The sequence below is a fragment of the Anser anser genome, assembly GCF_964211835.1.
Source record: "Anser anser genome assembly, chromosome: 1".
NCBI lineage: Eukaryota > Metazoa > Chordata > Aves > Anseriformes > Anatidae > Anser > Anser anser.
Genome location: NC_139720.1, coordinates 154,950,436 through 154,973,535, shown reverse-complemented (window position 1 = coordinate 154,973,535; position 23,100 = coordinate 154,950,436). Strand labels below are relative to the sequence as shown.

Genomic DNA, 23,100 nt, shown 5'->3' with positions numbered 1-23,100 from the left:
CTCCAGTACACCCTCCTGACTGCACCTTTGTACTTGTACCTACACTCACAAATTCAAGACAGAGATCAGGCAGTCATCTAATCTCCCACTTCCCTGCAGTTCCCTAAGAACAACAAACACAACCATACAAACAGCAGAAGAGGAAAAAAATATGGTTACATCAGCAGATGCAAGTCCCTTTGAGAAATAAAATCTTTTGAAATAGACAGTTAGGTTGCTAACTATCATGGGAGTCATGAAAACATATAGGCAGGATCAGAGGAACGTTGGTTGGAAGGAAGCTTTGAAGGTCACCAAGCCCAGCCTCCTGCTCAGAGCAGGACTAATGCCAACGCCAGACACCACTTTTCCAGCGAAGAGGCTGCGTTCAGCAAAACAGTGGGTGGGAGAGACAGCAGGATGTCTGGTGCGAAAACAGACCTGGTTTGTGCTCTGTACTCTCCGGAGGCACCTAGCCTTCCAAGTTGGAAATCAGCTAAGGAAACCATGAACTGACATGATGATCCTTCCTAAAGGATAAAAAGCAGATATTGCAGGAAATGAAGTACTCAAAGCAACATTTCTACCCTGAATCTGACCACACATACAAAAAAGGCACTGAATGAAAAATTGTAAGGATCAAACAACACGACAGATATTGACGTGACACATTCTCTTCTGCAACCGACCAAAGCTTTGTTCGATATCCCCATAGCCTTAAACTCTTGAAAAGAATCAAAGAAACTTGTTTGCAAAGATGACAGAGAACATCACAGAAACTTGGAAAGTGAGGAGCTAACAGGCAACAAGAATCGAAGCAAAATGAAGCTCCTGTATCACAGACATGAACTCCTTAATATTCATCAGCAATAGCGTGCAGATTCTCAGACATAAGCACTGTATTGGAAGTTAATTTCTTTAACACATAAGCACCCTTGACAATTCAGCTTTTGAGGCATTTGTTCTGCCTAACTTTTATTTATTGATGGCAACAGAATGCTGTAATACGCTTGGCTAACAAGACACATTTGTTTTCACATAACTTGGACCTCACATACAGGGAGAGAGGAGGAGATTAGTGCTGGCTGAGGATACATAGGGTTTAAAGACAGTCTAGGTTCTTAAGGCATTGCTTAAGGAGAGGAGAAAAAGTTAGAAATAAGCCCATTCAGATACACTGAACTTGAAGCCTTTCTTAATGGCCTATGTCACGCTGTGAACAATTTTAATTGTCAGGAAATTGCTTCTGCAGGTTGACTGCGTGCTTGAACTCTAACCTAGAAAGCAAAAAATATGGGTCCACTCTTCACGTGCTCTGACATGAAACTGGGTTGTATAGATATTCCTAGTTGCGTCTCCACAAGTTAAGCTCTATACAAGTTGCTGCCTTCATATTCTCGAAGGCCAGCAAAAGTTACAGCACTAGAAAATTAGAAAGCCCCAAAGCCAAAAATGAGGAAGTTAATTGCCTGAAGTTAACACAGACACAGCTAAATAAACCTGAAGTTGGAAGCAGAAGGTTTACAACTCTCTAGAATGTAAAGGGATGCAGAAGAGCATAAGAAATTAAGTTCAGTGAAATGAAATACTCAGGAGGTTAGCCAAGATTAAAAAAAGTAAGATTATGCAGTCCACGCAATGCAGGCGAAGCCATTAACGCTCTGAAGCGTTAACTTGTAAGGAGATTTGGAAGCTTCTCTTCACTTTCTACACCTAAGCAGCTTTCTCTTTTTGTTCTCCCTCACATTCAGGCATCGTTTTGCGGCCAGTCCGCTTCCCTAGACCCCAGAAGGCACGGGCGGCTTACCAAACCCAGCGCCCGGCGCCCCGAAACGCCCCTCAGGGAGCCGAGCGCCCTGTCAGGCTACACTGAGCCCAGCGCCACAGCGTCCCTCAGCCCCCGCCCAACGGCCCAGCCGCCCTCCCCTCCCCGCCAGCTGATTGGCTGCTGCGGGCGCGGGGCAACGGCCGCTAACGGCCGCGTCACGCGCCCCCCCCCCGCCCCGCCCCCCGGCACCCACCCGCCAGCGCTGCCCTCGCCTCACGGCGCCTCCGCTTCCGCCCGCGGCCGCGTCCCGTGTGGGCGGCCCGCGGCCGGTCCCGGGGGATAGGCGGCGGGGCGGGGCGGCCGCCGGGGCGGGGAAGGGAAGGGGGCGGCCCCCGGCCGTGCTCGGCAGGCCTGGGGGAAAATGAGGAAGTGAGAGTTTGTTCCTGGCCTGCGGCAGGACCCCGAATCAACACCCCCCCCCCCCCCCAGTTGAAACACAAGCATCGTTATCACAATTTAAATCAATTAAAAAGACAGTAAAATTTAGATTTATTACATGGCCCCGTTACAGATGTATTTGCTTCTTGTTCCACTGAAACGAAGTTGGAACAAACCATTGGCAACCCCACACCACATAACATTAAAAACTTGCCCTGAGTTGACCTGCTAACGATTTCAACATCTACAGGGACTTTTTTTTTCCCTAACAGAAATACTTACAAAAAAAGACCATCACAGACTGAACACCCATGCCCCATACCATGGTGCAGCTCTCTAATACAAAGATAACCTCTCCTCCGATGCTCTACAGTCCATGCGGCTGGACACATCTGCTTCTTCACAGGGGGTGGACAGTCCTTTTTCCTCAAAGCAAAGGACCTAAATTGCTGTGTTTATCCATTAGTGGTACATAAAAACACTTCACCTTATTGTGGAGCCCAGCACACGGTGTAAAGCAGCTATTACTGGCAGTACCTGCAGCTTACGGTGGCGGTACATGACAAAACCCGAAGTCTCACCACCTCTGCTTTTACATCAGAGGTTGAGTTGTGACCTCACTGTTGTTTCTAGCAAATTGCAGTCTGTTGGGTTCAGCACGCCTTCAAACACACAGTTGGTAGAGACTTACCACAAACTGTGAAAAGAAGCACTTCAATGAAAGGTCCAAGTCAAGATTCATGTAACTATCTACATGTAATGATAGGTATGTAAATGTACCTGTGCTCAATGAAATGAAGAATACATGGAGGAACCACCAAATAAAGATATTTAAAGTAAAACGAACAAAACCTTATCAGAACAGATATGGGCTACACCATCACATTTGACATTCTAATAGCTATAGCTTGAAATAGCAACTTCAATTTAAGACAAAAATCTCATCTTTGCAAAGTTGCAGTTGCTTTAGATTGCTTCTAAAACAATGAACCACAGCAAAAAAGTCAATTTAACAAGAAGTTCTTACCATTTATTGTAATTCCAGACAAGCTAATGATATGTAGAACTAGACCCAAATGTTAACAATGTCAAATCTCTGCCAATGAGATGCTTTATTTATCGGTCTCATAAATTTAACTGTCTGCAGAACCCAAACCCCTCCTCATTTGTCTTATCCCATTCCCTCATCTTACTACTATAGCTCCGACTCTCAAGGCAAGTACCTACCACTTTGCCTCAATGCCAGTCTATTAATATTCTTGGTGCGAAGGATGGCCTGTAGGAAAGGTATGGGGGCCCAGATCAATTCATCTGAAAGCAGCAGTGAGATTTTCTTCAGATATGTGAGCTGATCATCTTAGTTGCCCTTTGAAGTTAGTGAAGAGGAATGGCTGCTTCAAGCACAGGATGCCTCACATCTTTTTCTTTAGGAGATGAATCGTATTTCAGATTACCTGTTTTATTCCCATTGACAATACAGAAAAACTGGGATGAATAGCTCAGATGCAGATGTCTAAAATATGGAGGAATCTGTTTCCAATTAATAGGCCCAATATTTTTAACAAACAAAAGATTTTTATTTCTGAGTGCTCATACACACACAATCCACATCTCTAAGTCTTAAGTATGAAATTAAACAACAGGAAACTTCATGTACATGACATTGTTCTAAACATGAGAGAAACATACAGTAAGGGAACTCTCTTGGAAGTTTTTGGTGAAAAGAGGCTGTCGTCTATAGCAATCAGTGTGAACATTTTTCTGACTCCATTATGCGAATTGAATCATTCTGTATTTCTCTCTTCGGAACTGTATTTGAACAAGCAAGCTTTGGGGAAAAAAAGTATCCATGTTTCTTGATTTTACTACAGAATCAGACACTTTTCTATATCTTTTTTTTTTTTATCCAGGGTGCCTGGTTTGCACTATTCCAGGAGTCAGTTATGAGGTATAAGAAAACAAGAAAAGGATGATAATATAAACATTTCAATAAAGCTCACTGTATTACTTGCACACTCAAAATAATTCTGAAGATAAAGTAAAAAGCCCTTAGCATTCTTAGGATTCAGCGTTCTGAAAGTCTTAAGGAATTTTTAATGGAAAACGCAGTTGTTTGTTGCTTCTTTTGAACCCAATTTATCCGTCAAAATTATGCACAATCATATGTGTATCCTTATTACCATCATACAAGTAATTACAATGAATTTCTATAGCACTAAAAATGATATAAAACAAATACCCCCACCCCCCACAGTAACACAATAGGTGCCCAAAAACCAATTGAGAATAAATCACATTGTCTCTATTGAAGAGTAAACACCATTTTCAAATGCCAACAAGGTATTTGGCTTGTTGACGTATCACTTCCATTTAAGACTCATGAGTAGGAGGACAAACTGATTCCCACAGAGGAATTTCTGCAACAACTTTGGTTTGTAATGAGCTAGAGAGAATTCATACCCCATACATAATATTGATCTACTGGATTTCTGTAAATCTAATCTGGCAGCCAACAGGCACAAATATACATATGAACTTCATGATGAGAATAATAATTTAAACTCAATATGTCATATTCCAAATATACAGAAAAGACCTGATTATATTAAACATCTATTTTCTGTTATTAACTAGCACATCCAGCCAGATCCCAGCCCTTTAATACCTCATGACTAAAGTAGTTACGTGTTCTCTATATCTGATGCATACCAGGCCTTAAAAGTGTGCTGTTTGTACTGAACAGTGTATTTATTTCAGCACATTTTGGGTACAAAAGTTGGTACTGACTGAACTATACTGGTTATCAGAAGATGACTAGCCACACTGGTGCAGTGTTCTGCTGGACCAGTAAGGATACTTACCAAAAAGCATGTTTATATCCTATAAAGACATTCAGAAACTGCTTTCTGAAACTTCTGTCAGGAAACCAGAAGTGGATACAATGCATCAACTTGGGGCCCTACATGAACCAATTAGCCCTGCTGAGAGATAGGGCACATTAGCAGAACGCTGCACAAATACAAATGTATGCCTCTGGTACCTCAACTAAAATTAGTATGACAACATACGATTTGGGTATGTGCAATGCAGGCATATTCATTCACTCAAAGCCAAATTTGTGGACAGTATTGCATTGCCAGAGCCTGTCTTGATTTATAGTTAGTCTGGAAAGAATATTACATTAAAGTAGCTGCACTACTTTACCAAACGAGCTTTGTCAGAGGATGCTTGGATAGTTCTGCAGTATTGTATTGTGCTCTGTAGACACACTTGGTTCTTGAAGCAACTGTCATTTCCAAACAAATCCAAAATTAGCCTATTATAGGTTCAAGACACAGATGTAGGATAGGGTAGTCAGATGGCAAGGTCACGCAACATATTGTCCTATGGCAGGCATTCCCTCAACATTTTAAGTGGTTCCACACATAGATGAGTTGTGTATGAGAAACATTCCACAATCTCCTATAACATAATCATTGGACTCATTAGGAAAGCTGCAAACACTGCATTGATCAATGTCTTCCTATGAGGGGGAAAAAATAAAGAACAAAGGAATGCGAAAAGAGATGCTAAATTCCATAATTTTCACATCTGATAGCAATCTTCCAATCTTAAATACAACAAGCAAACAAGAAAACAAACAAAATAGACATGTGATGATTTCCTGAAGCAGGAATGTAAATACTGGCACAAGACAAACAATTTCGGACAGCCAGAGTTTAAACATATTAAATCATAGCACATTTTGAAAAGTGACACTGTATCAATGGGTACCACCTCTGAATCATCCGGCATCAACGTGATCAGTTTACACATTAACAGCTATGCTTATTTGTCTCTTTCGTAAGCTCATGAGCCATGGGAGACAAAAATGGAATCAGATTTCCTTCCAGTTCATACCTCAATAGCCACGGTCAGGTTGTTTGCCCAGTTACTTTTTCACAGAAATTCTCTCTTTATTTACCAACAATGTAGGAGCCAAAAGTTATGTCCTTAACCAGAAAGCACTGCAGTGCCTAAAGCCACAGGAATTAGCTCCTGTAGATGCTATTCTGTGTTTAGACCACTGACTGGCTGTGAGAGCTGATTTGTGGCCCAAGCTGTTTATGCTAGATGAGGCTGGCCTGCAAGAACAGAAACTCTAGCTTACCCCTCTGTCATTTTAAACTTCGTTCTCTCCCCTTTGCTGCTTGCTAAAATCTTTGCCTTAAATGTAGGAGTACTTTCTTCACTCAAGCATACCTCAGCAGTATACTGGCTGACAAACCTTTTACAATACTCATTTACACCTGTACAAATCCTACACTTCAAATGGTGGAGCCAGAAACAAGAACAAGGGCGTAACTCAAATTACAAGAGCAAACTGATGTGCTGGAGAGAATCCATTCTTCCACTGTCTCTGCAGGACTGGCGGAAGAAAGCAGTAATAAAACTGAAGTGGACAGATACTCTTCATACTTGGAAAGATCAGGGTTTAAACAGGAAATTGCACTTTTTTCCAGAAACACTTTCAGAAATAGAACTGCCTTCTGATATTCATCCTGCTACTAAAAAGTCTGATGAAGATATCAAATTGCAAGTGAAAGCAAATATTGCTATTTATTCACAGCTGTGAATCCATCCATCGCTTTCGTATACCTATAAAAGTGTCCTAATGGACTTTAAAAGCAGTTCAGGAGAAAATAAAAAGATCCTCCAAACTCCAGCTGAAATGTTAGAATCTGTAGGAGGGCATAATTGGACATTCAAATGTGCATTGCTGGTGGTGGTGTTATTTTTGAGAAACAATGACTGAATCCTTTACATGGTCAAAAGTAACCATGTAACATTAACAGTAAACAGCATGCACGGACAACCTGAAAAGAAACATCAGGCACCGCTTTTCTTTTGCAATTGCTCCAATTTTCTTCTTAAGAGGTTGTAGTTTTCCTTGGTCCCGGGTGCCATAGGATCAAGCTTCAGAGAGACTTCATAGTGCTTCTTTGCTAAGTCAAGATTTCCCCAGCGATGATAAAGCACAGCTGGAATGTCAGTGAAGAATTTCGTTAGCAATATTGTTGAATAATGCACAGTCTTGCCAATCACTTGGAAAACAACATTAAGGCATTTGTTTCCAGTGAGGGTCTCTCACTGGCTGGTGGCACAGTAGCTGCTTGTTCTGTTGCCAAATGCAGGAGCAAAGCCTGGGAGCAGAACTGGCATGGGAATGATGAAGGAATGAATTACACTGTAGCCATAAATGGCAGCTCTTATCTGGTGAGCTCATTGCAGGTTACAAGCGTAGCATAAATGAACCAATTTGCAGCCACTGAAGTGCAGCTACCTCTGGGCTGGATTGTGCAGCACTCTTGATCTGTCACATCGTGTGACGGCTTTTCTGGTTTAGTGCCCTGTTCTTCCCTGGTTGGCAGTTTTTCTAGGAAGTAAAATAGGAATCTGCCCAGCAGGAAGAAGGCTCAAAAGTTTGCCTTTTCTTTTAAAACACAACAAATATGAAGCAAGCAAACAATACAGCTGATAAGATGTAGGAAAGCTCTTACCCAAATTACCGTGATAACTGGCAGCATTTGGATTGGCTTTAATGGCCTTGAGGAACAAAGCTTCAGATTCCTGAATAATTTAGAACAAGAAGTCATCAGGACAGTCTACTCTTGCAGTATATAAAATAATGCAAAATGTATACAAAACTGTAACTGAAAGAAACCCCAAACTATGCCACATCTTTATGATGCCACAGTATGTATAATCTAAGCCTGCAGGATCCTGTAGTTAGGTGGCTATAGCCTCCAGAGAGCAGTGACAATGGTACAAGTACGTACCAAGATTTCACTGGCTCACATTATTTTAGCTGAGAGCTAAAAGTGAAGCACAAGTAAAGTTTATAAAGCAGCTTAACTCCCCCCCCCCCCGTCATAATATTTTCAAACATTACCTGCTGAAGTTTTACCTATTTATTCAATCAAAACCAGCATAATATATTGTCTGAGAAAACTACTTTTAGACACCTTTCCCTTTAACGATTTTTACCATTTCAGGCAGGAGCTTTCCAGTAAAAACCTTTCAAACAGATGTTTCAACACGGTTCTCAATGAAAAATAGCACTGCTTTTTAAAAATAAAAACCAACTAAACTGTTCCTCACATTTCTCACAAGCAACCTTTTCCATATTCCCAGCTTCAGTGCGTGTGCTCTTAGGACTGTTGATGTCTGAGTAGTTAGGAAAAGCTAAACTCTCACCAAATATTCAGAAGAACAACTTAATAGTAAGTTAATTCCCTAATTTGACATTTTTATTTTACCAAACTAGCTGCTGACATAGACACTTTTGTTCCAGAGCGTATTTGCTGTATAAGTTTAGAGAGATACCCCCCAATCCAAATGGACCATATTTACTCACTTGCATACAATAATAGATACTTTAGAAAAACAATTTCACATGGATCCTGGGTTATGCTGTGTTTTAGAGAAAGTTGCTCATTTAGTTTCAGGTCAAACTACCTGGAGATAAAATTACCTGTCCTAATGCACATACTTAATGTCCAAGGTATTTGAGAACAGCAACCCTGGGGAAATGGCCTTTCCTTTGCTATTTAAAACTACACAGCACCACACAGGCTCTGCTAAAAAAGAAAACCTATCAGCCAAATTTTTGATTCTGCTGTGTTCTTCTGAGAACTGTGACATAAGTCTCCATAAGGGCTCCACAGGTGAGAAGTTTCTGCTATCAAGATTCAGTGACTCAACTTTGAGTGACTTTACAGCTTCCCCATATGTCCAAATTCAAACCCAAAGTTCATGCTCCTTTCAAAGCATTCCAGAGCACAGCTAAGGCTGTCACTCTCAAGCCAAGAAAGGCTGATGCAGAAAGTGCCTTTGTTTTGTAAAGTCAAAGAAATTACAAAAGACCTCAGGTTCTCAACAAATCCTTTTGTAGGACATAATTTTCTGTAGAAGGACAACAAGGGAACCAGATGTCCATAAATTTATGCAGCATATGATTCTATAGTACAAGTTTTGGCTTTGCTTTTCCTTCAGATCATCATCAGCTTTATCATTCTCATACCCTGACTATTAATGTACCTAGATGAACTGGGCTATTTGAGATCCATTGTGTTTAAACACTTCATTAATGATTTGGGTGACGAGACTGAATGCGCTATCAGGAACTTTACAGACAGCCCCTAATTAGAAGGACTGGTCAGTACACTGGAGGAGAAGGCTACCATTCAGACCTAGATAGGATGGACAAATGGACTGGCAGGAATCACAGGGTGGCTGAGGCTGGAAGGCACCTGTGGAGGCCATCTGGTCCCACCCTCCTGCTCCAGCTGGGCCACCCAGAGCAGGCTGCCCAGGGCCATGTCCAAGTGGCTTTTGAAGGTCTCCAAGGAGGAGACCCCACAGCCTCTCTTGGCAACCTGAGCCAGTGCTCCATCACCTGCACAGCACAGAGGTGCTGCCTGATGTTCAGAAGGCATCTCCTCTGTTCCAGTTTGCATCCGTTGCCTCTTGTCTTGTCACTGGGCACCAACAAAGACAGCTTGGCTCCTTCTTTGCACCCACCCTTCAGGTATTTATAGATATTGAGAAAATTCCCTCTGAGCTCTCTCTTCTCCAGGCTAAGCAGTCCCAGCGCTCTCAGCCTTTCCTCAAACAAGAGGTACTTCAGTCCCTTACTCATCTTCATGGCCCATTTTGGACTCTCTCCACTATGTCCTTGTCTCTCTTGTACCACCAGAGAGACCAGAACTGAACACAGTCCTCAGGTGTCACCTCACCAGTGCTGCGTAGAAGGGAAGGATCCCCTCCCTTGACTTCCTGGCAATATTTTGCCTAATGCAGCCCTGACCACCCTTAGCCTTCTTTGCTGCAAGGACACACTGCTGGCTCATGCTCAGTTTCATGTCCACCAGGACCTCCTGTGCTTTTCTGCAGAGCTGCTTTCAAGCTGGGTGTCCCCTTGTGTGTCCTGGTGCTTAGCTTGGTAAGGGATTGGACTAGATGACCTGTGGATGTCCCTTTCCAGTCAAAATTATTCTGTGATTCTAACTGAGTCACCTGAGAAGCATCCTGAGATTCAGACATATGGCAAGCCTTGTGGTATTGCAAGATAACCTCTTTATATACACCCGACCAAACCTAAAAATCAACAGCAGAACGGCACTTGAAACCATGCAGTAATCAGAATCCCTACAACTTGTAATTTTTCCACTGCAGTTTCTAGTATTTTAATCTAGTAAGCAAACTTCTGCTTTCCTTACTGGGCAGGTTAACAACAGACCGAAAGCTGTGCTGTCCAATTACTTCCCTTTTATGCCCGAATGCTGTCACCTACCCAGAGGAGAAGCAGCTAGTGTACAGACTCACCCTTTCACTGCTGATGTATGATGGGACAACATGTGCAGTGCATTCCCAGAAAATATAATAAAATACATGCTCAGATTTGACTGACTCTCATTACTGTACATATCTCCAACCAAATACCGGAAACACTCTTACTGCCACCGCTTTGCTTGTAGAAGCATACTGTCTGATTAAAGGCTATTTAAGGTGCATCACATTCACATTATTGCAGATATATGGAGTAAATATACATTCCAGTACATCCGGTGATATTTCAAATTACTCTGTCTTGCCAAAGCTTTAAATCAAGTGTTGTCAAGAAACTTGCACACTGTGTATAGCAAAGGCTTTGGGAAAGCACACTGCATTCCATCTGCTGCCAAGGCCACAGCACAAAATTTTTGTCTGGCTTTATTTCAAATAGAAAAAATGCTGAATGTTTCCGATTTGTTGTACTTCTTACAGAAAAAAAGCATAGATGTATACATAACAAAAATACAGCATACATATTTTCAAAGAACTAAAGATGGCTTGATTCTCTGTCCAGTGCAACAAGTACTTAAATGAGAAATCAAACTTGATATAACAGATGTTAATTAAAAAAAAAAAGCAAAACACCAAAACAGCTCATCCTTTATGTGCTTTTGTTTCTGAAGCAATAAATCATTCATGAATAGATACAAACAGAAATCTTAATGGGTTGGGGGATTTTTTTTGGTCTCAGAAAATCCATCTTCTACTGAAAAGAGCATTTGAGACTGAAGAATATTATCTACTTATTTGAAGGAACTCTTTCATAATAGTAAAATCTTTTCAATTCGGTGCCTTTTTAAGTAAGAAGTACAAAAAACAAAACCAAAACACAAAAAAACACAACAAAACCCAAAACAAATCTTACTTTATGGCAACAGAGCCAATGTAGTATCAACTTTTATACAGACACATAACAAGGAACCTAATAAATGAAATGCCTGAGGTTATGCAACACAACAGACACAGCCAGGCAGCCCTCTGCAAATCACCTCCATCACCTTGACAGCCTCCTATCCCATCTTCCCCTCCCCTCGCAAACACAATAAAAAACCTTAAAGAGCCATCCACTTTTCTCTGTTTTTACATGTCGAGGGGTAGACAAGAAATCTTATTCTCCCATTCTTTTTATCTTAATTTTATGTTCTCCCACTTAAAAAACAAAAAAAAACCACAATAGAACACAAACAACCTTGTATCTCTACTTTCCAGTCTATGCAAAATACAGCTACTGCTATCATCACCTTTTCTAAGTGCACTTTCCAATGCCCTTAGTTTGCTCTCCCTATTATAACCCATCAATTTCAAGTTACTAGATAAGTTATATTTTGCTCTACACAAACCTACTACTCCCTGTTGAACTATTAAAACGGTCAGTGGCTCCCTCCTTTCTTCCCTGGGCTCCACTGCGCCTTTTGCTTTATTCAGGATGCTGACTTGAAAGCTTCATTTTCTCCCACCATCATTTCCACTGTCTCCAATGCATTCCCATGCAGCGTAATGACCTCTCAGAACCTGCCATCAAAAGCACTACCTGCTTTTTTATTTTTTAAATCCACTGTGCCAGCCTTGGTTTTCCTATACCTGGAGAAAGTTTCCTAGCTAGTTTTCCACTTATTTCTTAACTACTTACTTCGTTATAAACATTCTTTATTCTGTCAGGCTGCATATTATTCTTGCTACATAACTGTACAATACTCTATTCTTCCACACTCATGACTCATCAAAATAATACTAGCAATTAACTCCTCCATAATGTTATCCTTATACATTCTGGATGTTAATTTGTATCCTTCTGGAACTTTGTTAATGTAACCTAAAAATATATTTTATAACAGCTTCAGGTGGAAAGAGACTAGTAATAGAGTGTACAAAAAATGAAAGCGACAGTCTAGAGAAAATGCAATGTCCTGTGTAACAGCATCACCAACACAAACCAAAGCAGGTGTTAGGCCTGCCAGGGCCTCTGACATGTGGACAGGTCATCACTCCACATTTGGACATGACTGGAAATTTTAGTGGACATAGTAATTGGTGGAAAAAAACAGATCAATTCTATCAAGTCTATGAAGTCTAATATCAAAAAATCTTACTTTTACACTGAGCATGTTCATTCAGCACTGCTAACATTACAACATATGAAAAAGCCATCAAATTCCCCCCAGTAGTCATAGTTCAGTAAATGATGTTTTTCTGAGGAATACAAAAAACTTCATTATTTATTTCTCCCTATCGCATGCATACATCAGTAACTATGGAGTCAATTAAAATAACGAAAAATATTAACTATGTATGATTTATTCTCTGAATATTCATACAATTCCTTCTGGAAAATATTTATCTGGCCTCAATTGCATTACATTTACTACTTTTAAATATAAGTAGTTAATACTGAAGTACTACTCGCTAGCTGGCCAACTATACTCAATGTTCAATACATTGAACAATATTCAATACATTGCTCAATGTATGAGCTTACCATAATATTCTGTGGTTACTTAGGTATCCCATCCTCAACCTGGGATTAGAGTCTGTGATATCTTCATTTTAGATAGCTTCTGAGGTAAAGAGGCTAAAATTCACATTGGGTAACGGTAAACCTTGCTTCCTTACATAGAAGGAACACAAGAACTAACATATCACATCTAATTTTGGACCCTGAACCACGGCCTTTAAATCAGAGGAAGTTCTCTCTGGAGAGAACCAGTGAACCAATATAAGACCCTAACCGCCCTCTAGCGTGCTTAAGAGCCTACTTCTCTTCAATGACCATTGACATAGTTTAGGGCAGCAATGTTCCAAAAAACCCATCTAAAATAAGGTGAGATGAATTTAGGCCAGAGTCACACAACAATTCTGTGACAGAAATGAGCACTGAATCCTGATGAAGTCACAAGCCCGCAATGACTTCCTCAAACAGTTTCTACAGAAATACACAGTTTATACACAGTATATATGGTAAAAAAACCACCACCACAAGAAAAAAAAACAGAGAGCTCTAATTACCTACCTTATATTTTTGTGATTTCCCCAGTACATTTGCTAAAGAAAACATAAGGGAATGATCATTAGGTATTAACTCCAGGGCCTCTCTTCCAACTGCTTCTGCTTGAGCTAGATTGCCTGGGAGCCCATGTAGTGGAAAAAGAGAAGGCATCTTAACACAGCTTTACTAGTTACTTTTCATGCTGCAAGCACACACATTGTATATGAAGGGCAGATTACTTCACGTGTTTTTAAAGAAAAACCAGGTATCTCTGACACAAACAAATATAAAGGCCTACGGAATAAGACAACAGAAAACCTCCACTTTATTTTCAACAAGTAACACTTTCAGAAGAACAAAAGTAAGAGATTCAAGAGTTCTGAAGTTTGGTCTCTAATACAAACATGCTTGCAAAATGATGTCATTTCAAACGAGGATCAGAGCTGCAATTGATGGGCTGGACTTCAAGTGATGCTTTAAAACCACTGAGTTAGAAAGCATTCTGATTTTTATGGAGAGTGTCTTGGTAGCCAAATAAGAACTTCTTTTAGATAAATACAGATAAAACTGAGTTTTGAAAGACACTGAATTAGTCATCAAAATATTCCAATGGGTTTATACCTGTGTTATCAAGTAATATAATCATATTGTTCCAAGCCAAACTATGCTCTGGTTTCAGAACTGTAGCGTTCCTCCATGCATTCAGTGCATCTATATGGCGATTCAAATCTGCATACTAAAAAGAAAGAAAACTCCAGTAATTTCACTCTGATTTACTTTACTTCCCAGTTATGGACTAAAGGCACAAAGATTATTAATCTTTCTCTTTCTGTTCTAGTAAAACTTGTTCTTACAGATAAAAATAAGAAATGTAAAAAGAATACTAGAGTAGCATGGAAGATAGACTGGTATGTACTAACTTTTCACTTTTACGTTGTTTTTTCTCTGGAACCCAGTCAGATACATATGCACCAATAAGGTGGGGAGGAAAATTTGCATGCAATTTAGAAATCTACACAAGAGAATAAGTAAATATTTACTGTAAGTATTTCCATGAATCTAAAATGATTTTTTTTTTTTTGCATAGTTCTACTACCCAACAATTTCTTGGAATATACTCATGACTGTAAAGTAGTCCGATATTGAGAAATGATTAAAAATGTCTCTTAAACAGAAGATCATAATCTATATTTTTGGTTAGATGTCTTTATATGGAAAGTAGGACTACCAAAGGTGATAAGAAAGGAATTATACTAGGAAAGCAATAGAAAAAGCTATTGAAAATAGGAAATCACCCTGAACTACAAATCAATTAACTGGAATAATGATCAGCATTTAACAATATAGCAGAAATACATGCACACACAGATTACTCTAATAGCAATAATTTATTCAAAAATACTTACCAACCGCCCTAAATTGTAGTAACAATCTGGGTATTTTTTCCTGTGTTTAATTGCTGTCCAGTAGCTTTGTTCTGCCTCTTCAAACCTTCTTAAACTGTTCTGTACTATTCCTAGATTCATCCATGCAGCAGCAAAATCAGGTCTGAATAGATTGGAGAAAAAAAATGAGAGATAACAACTGAGCACTTTGAACAGAAGATCCCATTGTATCCCTTCTGCTCAGCTGGTACAAAATACTGCTTGGCTTTGTTCTAAACATACTGTATTTGTACAGCTAAGGACAGCAACTCCTCTGCTTCTTGGAGCTCATTTCTTTCTTTCAGAATATTTCCAAGGTTGTTCATGGCATGTACATATTTAGGATTCAACCTACAATGTAAAATTTAAGAGATTATTATTATGTATGGGAGACACATTCCTTTATGCAAATTGTTAGCTCTGCATCGCTGCAGAACATGAAAATGAATACCTAAGCATTTTCTCCCTGTTAAACCTTAAAGCAATTTTAGGGTAGTTCAATAAAGCAGTAAAATTTCTAATACCTTACAGCTTCTCTGTAGTATTTGATTGCAGCACTTTGATTTCCCTTGTCAGCCAGGTTTTTGCCAACATTGTAGTGCACCTGAAAACACAGATGAACTTTTTAGCCAGATACTACACAGTCAGATATTTTTTGGAGTAAGAATTTTTAGCAACTTGACTCCACATAAATACAGTCGGAATTTTTGTCATTCACTACTGTTTTATGTTGTAGGCGGATCTCAAGACTGGACAATACAGACAATGAAAACAGCAAGATAAAATCGGATGAATAAATTAATAAATAACTTACCTGTTCTAGCTAGTTAAGAAAGATTTTTCACTCCCTGATATTACAGATGAGGTCAAGACACTGTGCCTAAGACTTTTTATATGGACACCTCTTGTCCTTCATTGTCAGATGACTAAGAGAAAGGCTGACTCATTCAAATCCAGCATAGCAGAAGATAAACTACAGCAGTATGTGTTGATTAAACTTTGCTTTCACTATAGCATAAGCCAGAAAAAAAATCAACATTAACAGTTTAATTAAGCTAAGCTCCATATTTCAAAACAAAGAAAACCCACAAAGAATGCCAATCAGCATTCACCCCCCAGCCCTGCAAAAGACCCAGCCATTATTGTCTTGATATAATAATGCATCAAACAACATTTCTGGAAAAAAAATAATGTGGTATCACATTGAAGACCTTGACTGTTAAAAAGCAGAGAATGAAGGGAGGATCTAGGGCTTTGGGATCCTTATCATTTGAGGGGAAGAGGATCCTTATCATTTGAATTTATGATAAGGATTAAAGGATTAGGTAGGAATTTCAGGAAAAAAATCTTAATTGGAAGACATTTCGTATCCTACTTTAGGACTACATTACCTAGTCAAAGGAAGACTGAAGTTTAGAAATAAGTGTTTTGAGCACCAAGTGCTGCAAATAGGCTTCTCTGCAACTAGACCAGAATTCATTCCATAAATTACCTTGCTATTTGAAATTACGTTGTATGCCTCATCTAAAACTCTCACACTATTTTTTTCCATATCTCAAAAATCTGATTTAAATCTCCTCAAAAACACTATGCTGAAATTACTTCAGACTGAAGTACATAAATATAGGCTTGCAATACATCTAGATAACTCTAATTCACATTATACAGTCAAAACAGTACTTCATCTCATGTGTCCAAAGGATTAATTTTCATTGTGTTTGGCACAATACCTAGGACCCATTGATCCAACACACACAATTATGCTTGAATCTGTTATAGTATTTAGTTGTTGAATTCCACCTCTATATGATCGTGACTATGCTGTAACATACCACCCACAAGTCAAATTAAAACTAATTTCCATACTCTCTAGAATAAGTGAAAAAGTTTCACTGGTTTTAAAGACAGCAAAGATGCTGTAAGGCTTACTAAGTTTTCACAGAAGCAGCTCCTTAGGCTGTAAGGCACACAAATTCAGCATCCCATAAAAGCTCTAGTACAGCTTTCAAGTAAAAAAAATTAAATAAAAATCCAGGGACTTCTTTGTACATTCATAAAAATATGACAAGGTCCGCTCCAAAGAAGCAACAGAATGGTACGTTTATATCAACGCATAGCCATTTATAAAGATCACTTGACTGTGACAAAAAATAGAATAGCACTGCTTTCCAATGAGTCATTACAGTAAAATGATACACCTTGAAAAATGCTTCTTAGGACTGAGTATTATTTGTATCATCTCTTCAGGAAATCTTTCAGCACACTATGACAACATACTTACCAGACTGGATTGCTGTGATTATATATACTGAAGTTTACAGACTCAAAAACTATCTAGAGCAAATTAGGTTATTAAATTTTGCTGTGCTCCCAGATACAAGATAACTTGTTGCAAAACAGAAAAAAATCAAGGAAGACTTCCCTCAATAATGTATATTACCCCCTAAAATACCTGAATTCACATTTCAGTATCAGCAAACTAAGACTACTTTCAATTTCTTCTAAAATAGTTTTGAGTGCCTTTCTTTCTTCTTATTGTTTTACATTTTACAAAAATCATAAGTATTACTGCAAGAAAAAAATTGATTAAAAGACTGAGGACAGAGCATACAAGAAAAAAATTAAAAAAATATGTTTTAGCTATCTTGTGTTATGAACAACCAGTCAGCATTTCACTTTCTAATTCTACTTATTCCTCAGTTTGTTAAAGTGTGGAGCTTCTTAACATCCATTTCCATCTAAAGCAGCAGTGGAAAGCATATTTTTCTCATGTAAACAGAACTGTGTGTATTGCAAAAATCCAAAAGATATCAATTATTTAAAGTCTAAACATCAAATGAAATATTAAGTGTACATACATATTTTGTGAACTGAGCTAGAAAGATATATTACAGTATTAAAACCAATAACAAGACTATTTACAGTGTATTTCTTCTGTCCTCAGATACAGGTTCTGTGTGAAAGGAAATGATATTTCTAAACAATACTCCTGAAAATGAAGAGTTCTTTGTTGTATGTATGTTTCCTAGCTTCCCTTCAAGACAAATTGAAGCCTTAGCTCCTCTAAATATGTTGGTGACAAAGAAAGTAAGAGAAGAAAAATTATAGCAAGCAAACCAAAAGAACCCCTCAGCCTAACATAAATATACAATGACAAAAAGAGCTTTTGAGATAATTTTCAATGGGTAAATATGCAGTAAATATCTATATATATTTAAATGCAATAAGTTTTAAATAAAACAGAGTCAGGAGGTTTTTTTAGGCATACAGAATCACTTGAAAGGTGCAAGTTACTTTTGCTGAACAGCCATGTCTCTCACTTCTTTTGCCATTAGAGAGAGCTGCCAAGATGAGCCTTTTGCTCTACTCCCCTCAACCAGGGTTACAACGATCTACATGCCCTCCGCTAAGCACAAGGCTGTAATTCTCCTTGCTCTCTCCTATGACCCCTATCTGCACAACGTGGGGACAAACACTTTCCATATGCCAGTGGGAGGGAAGAATCTGCCTTTTAAAAATGAGGGGGGCAGTGTGATGTTTTAAATTTAATCTCTAGAGAGATGTTTCTTCTGCCTTTGATTGATACTGCCCAGGACAACCTGGGAAAGGATTTTCCTTTCCTGATTAAACATTTAAAAGCAGATATACCATTTCATTTTTAGATGAGCATTAATGATGGATATTAACTGGAAATGACACATTACATTATGCCCACTTGCTCCTTTATCAAACCTAAACAGGTAATTACTTTACAGTAATAGCTCTAAAATGAACATTTCTCAGGGATGAACAACAACACAGCATTCTCTGCAATGATGGCAATTAGGAAAGAGGAAAGTACTAAAAATACCCCATGAGAAAAGTTGGTTATCTAAACAGGCATGCCATACTTAAAGTTAACATAACCATGGCACCACAGCCTAGCCCAAGAATTGAAAAAGTCTCAAGACCGTTGTACATTTTCAGTATTAGAACAGCTTGTTTTTGCAAACTATTATCAGAGATATAAGTTTGTCATGAAACATTAAGAACAAAGAACGGTTAGTAGCACATTCTTTTCAGAGTATCGTAACTTCCTTCCTCAGCATTTCAGAGGTTTTGCTACTGAAGTGTTTTCTTAAAAATCATTTTTATTAAATTCTATATGGTAAAGGAAAGCTGGTGGCAAGGAGAATGTTAACTGTTTACATTTAAATTTAGCTATTTCCAATCTACAAAAAAAGAATGATCACTATTTCTCACGTATTTAATGGTATTCTTGCAAATTTTAATTATATAATTAAAAGAAGTCATCCAGAAATAAGAACCATCTCTGGATTCTGAAAAGTTGCCCTGGCTTTGCTAAGAGGGAAGAAAAAAGTAACTTGACATTTCCAACAGTAACTTACTGCAGGGCAGAAAAAGCCAACAAGATGAACATCTTCAGGAGTAATCTTCAAAAATCTAAAGGAAACAATGCGTACCAAGCTCAGAGAGTGAAGAGCAATACAGCAATGTCTAGAAATAGCGAACAGCAGTAGAAGGGCAAAATCTCACATCACCTTATGCATCCACATCTGAGGCAGCTGTCAGGACTTCTTTCAGAATCATTGGAAAGAAACACACAAAACAGGGTGCAGTCCTTCTGGCCTGTGTCAGTCATATAGCTCAAGGTGACGATAAAACGTGCTAAAAGGGACAGTTTCTCCTCCCAGTTATAAAGGGAGCCTATCTGGCTTGCTCAGATGTAGACGTCTAAAGCTAAGGGGATGAATCCCAAGCCAGTAAGTAGTCTGATATGGCAAAACTGTAGGTAGGCTTTCATCATAGCCTGTAATTAGATATTCCAGTAGTTCAACAAAGCACTCCAGGATTAACTTGCAACATACTGACATCAATGAAAAGATTCTGAATTAGATCCAGTGAGACTTTTCTAAGCCATTAGCACGGAATCATTCCAAATTTATAAACTACCTGTAATACATTATTAACATATCAGGTGGAAACTGTCTATGTAACCGTTCACAAAATCTTACTTAGTAGAGAAAAGAGGCCTGGGTCTAACTCACACTAGTGCTTACAACCATTGAACTCCAGGAATTCAGTGAACCTATACTGTATGAAAAAAAAATAGAAATGGAATACAGGCACCTTCTGCTCATCTAAGCAAAATACTGTTAAGTGTATTCAAAATGTATACTATACACTGTATACAGTCTAACAACCTTTCAAACCGACTTAAGCATAGGACCAAGCAAGAGTGACATACTACCAGACACAGCTATAACATGCTCCTTTCTCTCTCAAATAAATAAATGCACACACATATATATTTAAAAATATGCAACAGATTCTCTTTAGACACAGAGCTGCCAGACTGTTCTGTACCATGAACTTAAAGTCAAAAATCTCTGTAACTTCATTATGGTACCTGATTATTTCCAACACACTCCAAAATTACTAGGCCATGTTTATCGAAAATGATACTAAATTTCACCATCTTGAGCCAGATGCATTCATCAGAAGGAGGTAGATTTGCTACTATGCCAGAGAATATGATTTATTGTAGTTTCCACACCTGTATCTAAGAAAGATATTCAAAGAAGGTGAGTCTGAAATTAGAGAATGCACTATTTAGAATCAAGATAAATTTATTTTACACTGCTCATATACAGACGATTTGGAATTCAGAAGGTCTGTACTACAAAGCTTGAATTAGGAGCTTTTGTTGGTATTTGGGAAACACCTGGAGATTCTAGGACCCTGCTACATAGGAGAACTAAAGCATGAGCACTTTACACATATTAAAGATGCTCCAAGAAAAATAATAAAAAACTTGTTATCATCTACATTCATCTTCTGGTCTGCATCAGCCTTGCACTGAAATAAATGGACCAATAAAAAGTCCTGTGGAGTCAGCTTTAAAGGAAGTCTCCAATTTCATGACAAGAAAAGATCAAAACAGAACCTAGCTCCATTTTTGCATTTATCTTGGTCAAAATTGACTGAAGTCCATGAAGAAAAAAAAAGATTGGCTTTTAGACATGGACTCTCTAACACTCTTGCCTAGAGAAGTTCCCTACTAATGTGATTTCAAAGAGACTCCTTAAAGAAAATTGGAATGCGAGTCTATAAAAACCTCCCCATACACATCACCATGCTCTCCATTTGTGCAAGCTGTCGCAAGTAGCAGTACAGTCCAGGCATGTCTAGAGGGCCCAGTGTTGTCAAACACAAGCGCATTTTCCCTGTACACTCATTGGCTTCGAACCAGCTGCATTAGTTCAGTAGCTTGCACACAGCTTATCGGCTCAAGCACAGCACTGTGCGAACACAGCTACACAGCTTCCCAGCCAGACGTGGCTTGTGTCCAAGGACCTTGGAGCACGGGCAGAGTGGGGATCTGTCTAAAGTACTCTTGCCATAGCAGATGGATGGAGCTACACACAAAGAAACAGATTGCATTTGCTCCATTTATAGTATGCGCTTGTCATTCAGAAGACAAGATACACTGAGGTCATCATTAAAAAGGAGATGGTTGCCTACCACTGCCACAATAAAATACTACAGCTCTTTTTCTATGTATTGAAATCTGAGATTATTCAAAGATATCACCATGCTGTAAATATTGATCATAAATGCACTTTAAAGCTCACTGATGCCTATTTGTATTCCGATATGTGCTAAGTTTATCATTCCCTCCACAAAGTTGAGTGTTTCTTGGCTGTTTAAACTCTGTATCTTGATCTGTATTTTCTAGGTTATAGAAATCTAATCTTTCAAAACATCTGTGTGTTGTTATTAACAAGCTGTGGATTCCTATTCTGAGGCTCACTGAAGATAGCGTGTCCTAAAATTCAGGCAACATCAGGGCTCTGTGGTACACTCCAACAGATCCCAGTCTCAGCTATCAAAGGACTGCTGCAGAGCTCACCTCTAATGGCAGGCTAAATTCAGTCTACCATGCTACACTGATGCTCAGTGCAGTGAAACAGCTTACCCAGTCCCATCTCTGACTTTTTCCCTCACTAAGACTTGCAAGGGACATTGCAGCTCTCCTCATTGCTTGTGTCTGAAGACTACCCAGCTCATTCAGCCGCTGTTAAAGAGTGGAAGTAGGAGCAAAGATTTTACCCCATGTCCTGCAATTAAACAGATGATATGCTTCTTTCTCCCTTAGCTGTGCTGGCTATACACACCACTGGGAGGTACAGAAAGAAGATTCTAAAATCATAGCATAGGAATTATTCAGGTGAATACATTTCAACTTACTTACATCCTCTTTGATATTTTGTTGTAATAATCTGCAATTATGCATACAATTCTTTTAAGAGATTTTCCTAGCACATCTGATTTGACTGGATGCTTTTTCCTGAATTATATTCCCCTTTCTCCTCCCCCTCCTCACTCCCACCCCCAAGTTCTGAATTACAATTTCAGAACAATACAAAATTGTAATTTGCACTGTCTGGTATTGACTGTGCACTGTGTACTGACTGTTTTAACACCATAATTTAGGTGTCTTATATGTCATATTTTTGCCCCAATCAAGACTGAGGTCTACTATACTACAATGCATCAATTACACACGACCTCTCCCACTCCAAAATTCAAAATGTTTTCTTAAAAAAAAGATTAAAAGTCCACAACTGACTTACTTTTGCATTGAGAGGGCACACAGACAGTGCACTCCTAAAAAGCTGTTCTTCTGACCTCCACTGACTGCTGCGAAGCGCACAGCGCATAACGTTTATCAGTAAGATTCCAAGTACTGCGACAGCAAGAATTTTCTTAAAGAAAGAGAAACAAGTTAAGAACCAAACCATTCAACTGAAGCACTTCATCATCAGCCTTAGTGATTGTTTTGATAGTACCTTTTTCTTGGCTTGCTTACTCAAGAGAGTAAATCCGTATGTAAACAGAATACAATAGCCAATGCTGGGGAGGTAGATGACTCTCTCTGCAACAACAAATCCTACACGGAAGAACAGGTTACTTGCAGGAAGAAAAGGGATAATAAGAAATCCAAGTCCCAGTGTAAGAATTCTGCAAACAAGAAAGATTCTCAAATTAACCACAAAGTTTAATAGAATACCTTTTCCACTCAACATATAAACTTTATTAAAAAACAGAAAGACGTGCACATGAGCAGA

At 38.9% G+C, this 23,100-nt stretch overlaps 2 protein-coding genes across 6 annotated transcripts in view; both read right to left on the bottom strand.

Moving 5' to 3' along the window:
* GGACT (gamma-glutamylamine cyclotransferase) overlaps positions 1 to 2,119 on the bottom strand; it is a 28,629-nt gene extending 26,510 nt beyond the window's left edge. Inside the window, exon 1 of one of the 5 annotated variants that reach the window (XM_083820692.1) lies at positions 2,001 to 2,119. The gene's annotated coding sequence lies outside the window, so the exon portion shown is untranslated. Of the gene's footprint in view, positions 1 to 1,786; positions 1,848 to 2,000 lie in introns of those variants that run through there. The other 4 variants (XM_083820686.1, XM_083820685.1, XM_083820690.1 and 1 more) reach the window with 4 other exon arrangements.
* A 149-nt stretch (positions 2,120 to 2,268) lies between these two features.
* TMTC4 (transmembrane O-mannosyltransferase targeting cadherins 4) overlaps positions 2,269 to 23,100 on the bottom strand; it is a 53,941-nt gene continuing 33,109 nt past the window's right edge. Inside the window, exons 10-18 of the mRNA XM_083820643.1 lie at positions 22,822 to 22,993; positions 22,606 to 22,737; positions 15,493 to 15,572; positions 15,212 to 15,319; positions 14,951 to 15,092; positions 14,166 to 14,280; positions 13,569 to 13,681; positions 7,726 to 7,795; positions 2,269 to 7,206 (exon numbers count right to left, since the gene is read on the bottom strand). Of these exons, the coding sequence (XP_083676769.1) occupies positions 7,055 to 7,206; positions 7,726 to 7,795; positions 13,569 to 13,681; positions 14,166 to 14,280; positions 14,951 to 15,092; positions 15,212 to 15,319; positions 15,493 to 15,572; positions 22,606 to 22,737; positions 22,822 to 22,993 (1,084 nt within the window). The 3' untranslated portion in view covers positions 2,269 to 7,054. The remainder of the gene's footprint in view (positions 7,207 to 7,725; positions 7,796 to 13,568; positions 13,682 to 14,165; positions 14,281 to 14,950; positions 15,093 to 15,211; positions 15,320 to 15,492; positions 15,573 to 22,605; positions 22,738 to 22,821; positions 22,994 to 23,100) is intronic.